At 43.3% G+C, this 10,708-nt stretch overlaps 1 protein-coding gene across 2 annotated transcripts in view; it reads left to right on the forward strand.

The window, feature by feature from the left end:
* The window catches only part of rab40b (RAB40B, member RAS oncogene family), a 28,820-nt gene that overhangs the window by 11,082 nt on the left and 7,030 nt on the right, over positions 1-10,708 (forward strand). Inside the window, exons 2-4 of one of the 2 annotated variants that reach the window (XM_050059490.1) lie at positions 3,783-3,843; positions 7,958-8,018; positions 9,159-9,236. In XM_050059490.1, coding sequence (XP_049915447.1) covers positions 3,783-3,843; positions 7,958-8,018; positions 9,159-9,236 — 200 coding nt within the window. Of the gene's footprint in view, positions 1-3,782; positions 3,844-5,950; positions 6,693-7,957; positions 8,019-9,158; positions 9,237-10,708 lie in introns of those variants that run through there. The other variant, XM_050059491.1, reaches the window with a different exon arrangement.

Here is a 10,708-nt window from a genome sequence, read left to right on the forward strand (position 1 = left end):
CACTAAAATGAGAGCCCTGTTGGTGGAAGAAATGGAGCGTTATATTTCTACATGAATGAACCAACGGTTAAGTTAATCACACATTCACTCCGCTCGGCGCTCTGCTGCTCCGTCTCCACAGACAGAGTGTCCAGAGTGCGCTGCTCTGGATAACCCAACGCTACATTCAGACAGCGCTCCCAATTTATGAACGGTCCAGTTTGTGTCAGAGTGCGTTCCCACACTCAGAATGAGTATTTCTGAACGCACCACTCACATCATCTTCCTCCACTGTCTAAAACAAGACAACAGAACTTGTTAGCTAGCGCTAGCTAATGTCTGTGGAGAACTGTTCTGCCTCCAGCTAAGCCCTGCCCACCAACAAACATCATATCATCAACAGTAAAAGGGTCTATAGCTGCAGCTGGAGCAGCAACATGACTCTCCCACCATACCTACACGTCATTACACAATCACCCCCTTCACTATTTCATTGGAAAGAAAATGCTAAGTGTTAGATTAAAAGAGAGGCGGTTATGGTCAGGGTCACATCTCGTTACGTATAAGGTCAATCACGTCTTCATGTATCAATAATTAAGTAAATGAATAAAGTTGATTATTGCTACATTTGGCCTCATATTTGTACACTATAACGTCGCGTTGCAGCAGGGTTCAAATAACCGCCATGTTGACGGGTTTGTCTCGTACTGGTGGTTTGTTATGTAGGCACCAAATGGAACATCAGCAAAATAGGTTCCCTTAAATAGAATAAAACCTGTGTTTTAATAATGCACAGTTGTATTTAAAACAGCTGTAATGGTCCTTTAAAACAGTTAACACTGTAAGCATCATCAGCATCCACACACACACACACACACACACACACACACACCAGCAGTCTGTAATGTTTCACTGTGTTGACGTCCGTCTACAAACCTCACTGTTTCCAACCTCTTATGTAACACCACTTTCCCAAGATGCTTCATGTATCATGCAGCATACCAGAGGGAGTGTGTGTGTGTGTGTGTGTGTGTGTGTGTGTGTGTGTGTGTGTTGGTTTTCCTCCCAGAATAACTCTTACATTATATCACATCTTGTCTTCCTCCTCTCTTCTCTCTCTGATCCACCTCAGGTCTCCGTCGCTCTGCATTTACTCAAGTACTGTACTTCAGTACAATTTAAACGTACTTGTACATAGACTTAGATTTAAATTATTGATGCAAAATATGACCAACTAATAAATGAAGATGTAATATTGATTAATATGATGTTGACGTTGAATATTTATATAGGTGATGACGATGCTCTGTAGCCAGTCGCTCTAATAACCAATTAGCTAATGCTAGTGACGTGGCTCTAGTTGGGCTAAGTGCTTGGTGTTGCTGTTTGGCAACAGGCAAACAGGTGAGCTACAGTTAGCTGTATGGAAGCAGCAACAGTTGCATTTAAATGTGGTTGTATTTACTGTGTTCACAAGAAGATTATATATGAACGCCCCCCTGTTGAGGCATTCGCAACCTCGTAAATGGAAATGTTCTCAGAGCTCAACTGTGACAGTGAAGCCTGTTTAGTCCTGTCAGCAGTCATGTCAAGAGATCACTGTGTTCATTGTTTACAACACCGACTGGTGCAGCTAGCGCTAAACCGGAAAAATGAGCACTGTTGGGTAAGAAGATAATGACTGATGAATGATATGCCATGCCTGCTGATAACACAGCCGAGGGGGAGCATATAGAGAGTGAAGAGGGTAGGACCCAGCACCGTGCCTTGAGGGACACCACAGGTGACATAGTGAACTTGTGATTTTGCCTCTCCCAATGCAACATACTCAGTTCGCCCAGTGATGTAGGATGTGAACCACTTGTGGATGGTATCAGTGAGGCTGATGGTGGAATGCAGGCGGTGAAGGAGGATTATTCTGCAGAATTACTATTTTTACAATCAGTACTTGAAGTATACTTTATACTAATACTTTCAAAATCCCCTTCACTACGGGAAACAACAACAACCTCCAAACTAACAACTTAATTGACCAAGATATAGATCGTGCAAGAAGTCATGCCTGCTTTGTTCTTTGTGACTTGTTGTAAAAATCTACAACAAACAAACCAACTTTTGGACGCACCTCAGAAAAGCCCAGACGCCGTCTCTCAGGACTCTGTCTGTTGATTTGTTTTCTGACATGGATTTGCCACATGTTCCAGAACGTCTCCAGCCAACCAATAAATTAATGATACTTTTTTTTGTTTGTTTTGCGCCAAGAGTCTGATCTCGGACCATCCAGACTCATCGCCGGATCAGCGAACCTTGTGTTGCCGCTGTCAGTGGAGCTGCTCTCTTCTTGGAGAGTCAGCCTTGTTAGCACGAGCTGACGCAGTAGCAGCGCCAACACCCGACACTGAGCCGTACCAGCACTGCAAATTACAAAAGATATGATTCAAACTTTTAAAATGACATGCAATTTATTTGATTTAATTATTTGCGTTTGGTGTGAAAAGACTTTCAAAGTGAACTGGTTTTGCTGGTTTAAGTGCACACAGGTAAACACTGTATGTGACTGGCAGCGTCTCCTACTGTAACTCATGTTAATGGGTCCTTTAAGGTCTGTGTGTGTGTTCTCTGCGTGTGTGTTTTGGCAGCCATTGTTGAAGCATCACAGTTGGAGCGTCGTCACTTGCAGACAGCTCCTGATAATTACTGTTATAAAAGAGACAAGCCGCTCGCTGCTTTTTGTTCCCGCCGGGGACTCATGTGACAGCAGCCTGATATTAGCAGCTAATAAGTGTGTGTGTGTGTGTGTGTGTGTGTGTGTGTGTGTGTGTGTGTAAAGCTGGCGGGTGCTGGTACAAATCTCTGGAACTCTGAAGTAAATCCGTGGCCATCTTGAAGCCTCCAGCGGTGGATTTTCTTAATCTGCTGTCAGAGGAGGACGTGCGGATGGAGGCTGAGAGGTTGCCGGTTCTAATCCCTGTGAAACCTCTTTAAAGTGAGAAGAAGGGATAACAAATGATTTCTCTTACACCATGTAACAGGAGCGTTAACACCAGTCGCTGTTCAGCCAACGTTACATAAGAGATTTTGCATTCGAAACTATAAACAGTCACTAAAATATGAAACTTGCTCACAGTGCATGAAGGTCGTTCGTGTTGTGGCTTCATGTTTGAGTTCAGTTCTGGAGCAGGTTCATGAAGCTTCAGATAAACGTCAGTTCTTTACTCAAGTTAGAACATACGGGGATACTTCACCGATTTTCAACCAGGTCTGTGTCACCACACTGTGGGGAGAGTGTGTGCAGATAAAGAGTGCTAAGGCGGCCCTTGTGCAGGCAGCACCAGGAACTCCCTGCCCATGCCATGTGCAAAGTCCGACGGGTGAAACACGTCATTTGGTGTCATCAGAGACGTGTTTTGTGTCATCATGGGGCTTTTGGCTGGTGGACGGGTGGGTAGCTGCGGGAGCTGGCAGCAGACCTGTCTGTACCTCACAGTGGTGATCCATCAGCACACGCCATTACCTCAGGGTAGGACACCTCCCAGGCACTGAACTCTCCTATGAACAGAATGTATCATGTCATTTCCTGCACGATCGATAAGGATGCCGCAACAGTGTCATACATCAAATAGTTTACTCACAGCCAGAGGATCCGCGGTTACACTCCGCATAATGCTGGTAACTTCAGTCAACAAGAGGCAGTTTGGTTATTTGAGTCTTCTCAGCAGGAAACGTAACCTGAAATTGTTTTTATAGTTTTTCCTTTAATAACAGGAGACTCATGCATTTGTTGTTTGGTTGTTTTGTTTCAGGAATCGACTACAAGACGACCACCATCCTTCTGGACGGGAGGAGAGTCAAGCTGCAGCTCTGGTACTGGACACACCAAACACACACTCATATCCTTTCAGTCTCTCTCTCTGAATCATGCCGGTCTGCACCTTCACAGATATTTGTTAAATCAAATATTTTCTATTTGGAAAACTATGACATCATATCCCCAATTTGCATATGCTAATTGTTACACTGTGTGATGAGCATGCTCCAGAAATGATGTTTACCTCGTCATCCGTCCACACGAGTCACATTTTGGTTTCACCATAGCACCTTGTACAGAGGAGGACTGGAGGCAAATGTGAAAAATGTATTTGAGTCCAGAGTTTAAAGTCAGATTTTAAAGCTGGAGTGTGTCAGATTTAGGGGGGAAATAGTGGCATCTAGTGGTGAACTGCAGGTTGCAACCAGCTGAAAACATCTGCTGGACAGAAGTTGATGGATGTAAGTGTTTGTAATTAAACAGACAGACCTGGTGATTTAAAGGAGTAAAACACCCAGTAACACAGTTTCATGATACAAATTCATGTATCTGATGAACTTTGGCATTTCGCTGCTAGTGTAACACATGCTAATGTGCAGTCACCTTTTTGTCTCTGATAACATAAGATCCAGACATTCAGGGGGTTTTCACCCGAAGCCGAGTTATACACAAAGGTCTCTTCCTGCGAAACAAACGGACCAGGTGATTTAACCCACTACAAAAACAGTATGAAGCAGTGTCATGTTACAGATCAGTGGAACTCTGGCGATACGGTGAATGAAACGTGAATGTCTCTATCCAGAGCCAGTGTTTAGTTTGTCTGTTCTGGGCTACTGTAGAAACATCTGGCTATTATTATTAGGACGCATTCACACTGGCGCTATTTGGTCCACTTTAAACGAACCCTGGACCGCTTCCATGGATAGTTCGGTTCGCTTGGAGTGGTGTGACCGCTCATTCGAACTCTGGTGCAGATCAAACGAGTGAAACCTGGTCCGCTTGAAAACTGGGGGTCTCTGTTCAATGCAAGTGAACCCTGGTGCGGTTCGCGTGCAGTGGGAAATGCAAATGGACTATCCAGCAAACCAAAGTGAGGAAGTGAACCAGAGAATGGAATTTTGGGTAGAAAAAAAACAAAGCCAACAGCGTGAACCGGGAGAAGCAGAGGTAAAAAAAGAAAAAGTTGGAAAATGTCTCGTGGGCAGACGTGGAGTAGTGAGGAGGTGCAGGCGCTTCTTGATATAAACTTGGTGTTGCTCCATTGTTTTGTGGCAGCCAAGCCGGCTGAAGGGGATGGATTTCCAATTTCGGTCCTGGCCAATCGTTGAGCCAGGTTTTCTTCTTCCTCATGCTTTTTTTTCCCTTCCTGGTCAGTGGTCGTTTTGGCTAATACCGCCCCCAAACGAGCAGCTGTTGTAACTATGTGACGTTGTCCAGGTGGTTTGATCTGCTTCAAAAAGTGCAGTGTGACAGTGAACCAAACCAAATGAAGGTGTGAAATTTTTCTGCATTCCCCGCCCAATCGAACCAAGACCCCTGGACTATCCTGGTGTGAATGCGCCCTTACTTTCACTGTCACTGGCGAGTGTGTTTATAAACAGTAACGTACAGTCCTACAAAGTCCACCTTTGGTTTTATTGTAAAGCACACTCTAACTATGTGCCGTGTAAATAAAGTTATTATTATTATAAGTCAGTGTTACAGGATGTGAAATCGATGCTAACACAGCATTGCAGCTCTGCCACACTGACTCCTGATGAGCCAAATCATTTTTGCACTTGAAGGTAGCATCTTATCAGACTTTCAGATCAGCCTGCAGCGTCATGCAGACTGATCTAAGAGGACGAACTCAAAGCCTCTCACTGTGTTGGAATAACCATCTGAATAAACTCTACTGTTTATATGGGAAACAGTTTCACCACTGCAGTGACATGAAGGCAAATAAGTTTTAATGCAGGCAACAAAAAACAATCACAGGCTGCGTTAATGCATCTGTTGCATATAGATATTTTGAAGCATTGCACGTTCACTTGGAGGAGAACGATGTTGGTGGGATTACAGTGCACTTAATGTACTGAACACACACGTACACACGCTCAGTCACCCATGGCTTTAAACTCTCGGCCCTCTCGGAGGTATTTTTAGAGCGGTTTTGCTTTTAGCCAAGTCAATATTAAATTATTAATCTGAAACTTTGTTTGATGTTTAAGCGGATGAGACGCTTTAGCTCTTGTGTGTGTGTGTCTCTGCGCGCACATGTGTGTGTCTGTCCCCTGGCTACACACACTTTGAGTAAATCCCCGCCTGACCCCATGTGACGTCCCCACACAACGACACACAGAACTCCTGTTTGCGATCATTCAGTCCCGTCCTGTTCTGGCTCCTGTAAACAACAACAGATGGAGTCTCTCAGTATCAGCTCATGATGAATCTTACTGGTTTTGTTGGACCACCTGACTTACAGAGCAGCAGCTGGCCCGGTCAGAGGCAGCAGGCCAGCAGCCAGCGAGTCCTCACGAGCCAACCCAAACACTGCTGTGGTATTCAGCTCTGCTGCTTGTTTTTCACTGCGGACACAAAAACAACAGAGCAGTCATGTTCTCTGGAGGCTGGAGAGGAGGACTTTGTTATGGTCGGAGCATTTTTAAAGCCACTCCTGCATCTTGTTTTCAGCTCCAGAGGACAGAGAGATGACCCACAGTGAAGATGGTCATTACACAGTAATGTCAACAAGATAAAACTTTATTTACACGGTGTGGTTCATGCAAAACAACGTAACAGTGTGCTTTTTCATAAAAAGAAAGACGTTCAGGAGTCAAGATAAACAAGTAATGCCAACACTCTCTTATACAATGACGGAACAGGTCGATTTCCACCAACTTCCAAAACGGCTTATTCGACAGAGGTGGGTGGAAAAATCACAGCATCGTAACGCGATCTTTTGTGTGGCGATATTGTTACAATACAGCGATGTTAAGTATCAATCTTTTGTTGTAAACATTATGAATTTTTGTAAATACACACTTTTGGTTCTAGAATAATAAAATCAGTTGCTTTCTCGGTCCACAAGATGGTGCTGATGTTTTTTTCCTGGTGAGGTCAGCAAAGGTCTCAGTCAGCAGTATTTGGCAGGAAGTTCATCAAACAAAAGATGGAGGCACCGGAGAAAGAAATCAGAAATGCGCCGTCGGCGTTTAAATCAAACATCTGGGCTTATTTTGGACTTTTGCACGCAGAAGGAGGACTTGAATATGACACGTGATTTATGAGCAGTGTCATATGAGAATTAAGTACTGTGTGAATACTACGAACATTTTATTTTATTTATTTTATTTTTCACATATTAGCAAAATTCTATGGCATTTTACATTGTATAAATTAGCCTAGCAACTAGCGATCTTTTCCTCTTCTCATATAAAACCAGGGACAACGGCAACATTTAACAAAGGTAACGGCACACAGTTTGGCTCCATTACAACTCACAAGGTCCACTGACAAAACAACTGTCCTGTACTAAACACGTTTTTTAAATACAACATGCTAACGTTATTAGCACAAGCCTATGGCATTTTACATGGTATACATTAGCCTAGCGGCTGGCGATCTTTCCCTCTCATATGAAACATGGATAAATCCCGAAGTATAAATCACACACAAGACTTAAAATGCTATTTTAATGGAGGCTTTATTGTCCTCTTAATTTATTGTTTCTTGTCTGTGAACTAAAAGTAAATACAAGCTCCATTTCCACTGAGGGAAATGGTGTCAGTATACAGAAACAGACAAGGAGGTCTGTGTCACCACGACGCGTAATTACAATTCTGGGGAGGTACATGTCAGGCTATGTCGTAGGTTACGGCATAGGCTCCAAATCGACGTGGCGCCTACGCCGTAACCTATGCCTCGATGCAACACAGAACTATAAATTAAGAGATAAACGTCATGAAAGAATCGTAGCTCCGAAGCTACCTGGTTCGGTTTCGGAAAAACATCTTGGTTTGGCAGTAAAGAAAGTATTTGTAGCTTCGTGGAGGGTCAAGATAGTCACACCCCAGCCACGTGCTCCCTCCTCTGATAGATAAAGAACAGTTCCTTAGTGTTTGTTTAGATAGTGATGACTATGAACGTGTGTGAAGTATCTGACATTTCAGTATCTGTCTGTTGTTGCAGGGACACGTCTGGTCAGGGACGATTCTGCACCATCTTCAGATCTTATTCCAGAGGAGCACAGGTACGTTTCCTCCACAGCCCGCCGTCACTGCAGACGGAGTCAGGTAGTTGCAGCATGTTGGATCGTTAACAGCTGAGCCCTGCTGATACTCCGTCAGTCCCATTAATACTGAAATGTAGAGTTTACTGTTTGTTTTTCCTCTCAGGCTTCATTCACACATCTAAGTCCAGATATTTGAATTTATCAGAGCAGTGTTCGGTTTTTATTTTGAGTCCTTTCTCAGAGCTTCTGTGCGCGTTGTTGTTCTGACCTCAGACTCTCTCTCTGAGCCCTGAGAGGAGGTGTGAAGAAACTCATCAAACAGCCGCACACCGCGTTGTTCCCCAGCAGAGACAAAAAGAAAACACTTTTCATTGAATGAAGTTGTTGTCAACACTCAGTCGGGCTTTTAGTGGGTACAGAGGAGATATCACCATGGCAACAGTGACACTATCGCCACAGCGAGGCTGAGAGCTGATCATGAATCTTTACTGTGTGTGAGACTTGGTCGTGACGTACGCATCCATGTAGTGTTGTGTTGGTACTGCAGCTATAAAGATTAACATGTCACAGCTGCAACTAACAATTATTTTCATTATTAATTAATCAGTTTGTTAATAAAATCTCAGAAAATAGTGAGAAACATTTGTTGTAGAGCTCCGTGTGAAGTCTTCAAATGTCATTTAAAGGGGTCAGTTGAGGTGGTTCGGGCATCTGTTCCAGGTCCCCCTTGGGCGCCTCCTGTTAGAGGTGTTTCGGGCACGTCCCACTGGTAGGAGGCCCCGGGGCAGATCCAGAACACATCTGGCCTGGGAACGCCTCGGGGTCCCCCAGGAGGAGCTGGAAAGTGTTGCTGGGGAGAGAGACGTCTGGGGTGCTTTGCTCAGCCTGCTGCCCTTGAGACCCAGCCCTAGATAAGTGAATGAAAATGCGTGGATATTTTTACATAAGTGTGATGCATTCACTTCAAGAAAACAAAAAGTTAAAATGAAGTACAGTACACTTAGTAACACTGCGTGACTGCTGGAGGCTGCGCAGCCATTGGCCACTATCTGAGCCAATTTTTTTTGTTTTCAAAGTGAGTTAATTAGTCACAAATTACAGTTAAAGCTTTCCTGACACATTAATTGTCATTTGTAAAAACCTCCTTCTGTCTCTCAGGGAGTTATTCTGGTGTATGACATCACCAACCGCTGGTCCTTTGATGGGATCGACAGGTGGATCAAAGAGATAGACGAGGTCAGTGATCCATCCATCAGTCAGTCTCTGTGTTTTATCGTCATGTCTGAAGAGATATTTCTCTGCAGTCAGCACATTGTTTACCATTCAGATGTTATTAAATCTCAGCTCCTCTCTGAATGAGTCAGCCACATTCACAACAACAACCCACTCACTGCAAACAATGCTGCTCTCACACAGGAACCCAACACACACTGTACCAGGGTACTACCAGTAATTTGACCAATTTAATTTGATTCTTGTTGTTCAGAGCCCACCTAGCTGTGTGTTCAGGGTTAGATCCAAGACAAAGTGTGATGACTGTTCAATTTCATGTCTGTTACTATAGAAATCATCTGTATTCTTTCATTTCGGCAGATTATAACCTGCCATAAAACCTTTAAATCTCATGTTCAGACTCAAACCAACAGTGGATGAATTTACTGTAGACTGCAGACTATGTGTCAGTCCAAGACCTAGGTCCTTACACTAACCAACACACACAATATTGTACTTCTACACTTGTGAGGACCCTCAGATCCATATGTATTCTCCAGCCCAACTCTGGAGCTGAAAAATGAATGCAACACTGAAGTCCCAAAAACTGCAGTTCCTCTAATGTCCACTTGAGGCTGACTCAAGAGCGAGTCAGTCCCCACAGACCCCCATGTTAAAACTTTGCAGCAGAAATAAACACGCTTACAGCCTGGTATAAAAAACAGTTTTAGTCTCTATACTAGTTTATGAACTCGCTCGTTTTAATATTAATAAGGCATGAAATTAAGCATCATTAAGGACGTGACCACTTGTACCTTTTTTTTACCACCAAATTAGCTCTTGTTCTTGGACCAGTTCCGTTCAGGATTCTTGTAACCTTGGTGCTATCCAGCGAACCAGCCTGCATTTCTAGGGCTGTACCAGACTAAGTATTATGTCAGTTGAATAAGATTTGGCGGTTTAATACGAATATCCAAAGACTTTTTTATTTTTTATTTTTAAATCCCATAAAATTTTGAATTGGATCAAGTTCTAATCCAATTTTGATTATGTTTGAAATGCTTTGAACGTTTTAAAATGGTAAGTCACTACCATGGTGACAGCATTGGTTTGGTAACGTGACCATTGTGTAACGCCAGATTTACAGTAAAGGTATCCACCTTATTTTTCACGGAAACACGGAGGCAAAACAGAACGCAGCCAGCTTCCGTTTTTTTGTGCGACACTTCCGGTCCAGCACTCTTACCACTGTGTAAATGGGAAACGCCTTGTTGTTTACCTGTTTACCTTTACCTTTAGCTCTATATATGTATATATCACATTTTTCACGTCACTATATCACCGTTTAGACTAATCTGATGTTTGTAAAGTCTATAAACACAATGACTGAACAAACATTAGTATTTTATCTGTGTGTAATTAATAACATGGTTATCGTAGATTAGCTGGGCTAACCGTTAGCTGTTAGCCGTTAGCCGTGTCTGTAATAACTCACT

The sequence above is a fragment of the Epinephelus moara genome, chromosome 13 (genome assembly GCF_006386435.1).
Source record: "Epinephelus moara isolate mb chromosome 13, YSFRI_EMoa_1.0, whole genome shotgun sequence".
NCBI classification, from domain to species: domain Eukaryota; kingdom Metazoa; phylum Chordata; class Actinopteri; order Perciformes; family Serranidae; genus Epinephelus; species Epinephelus moara.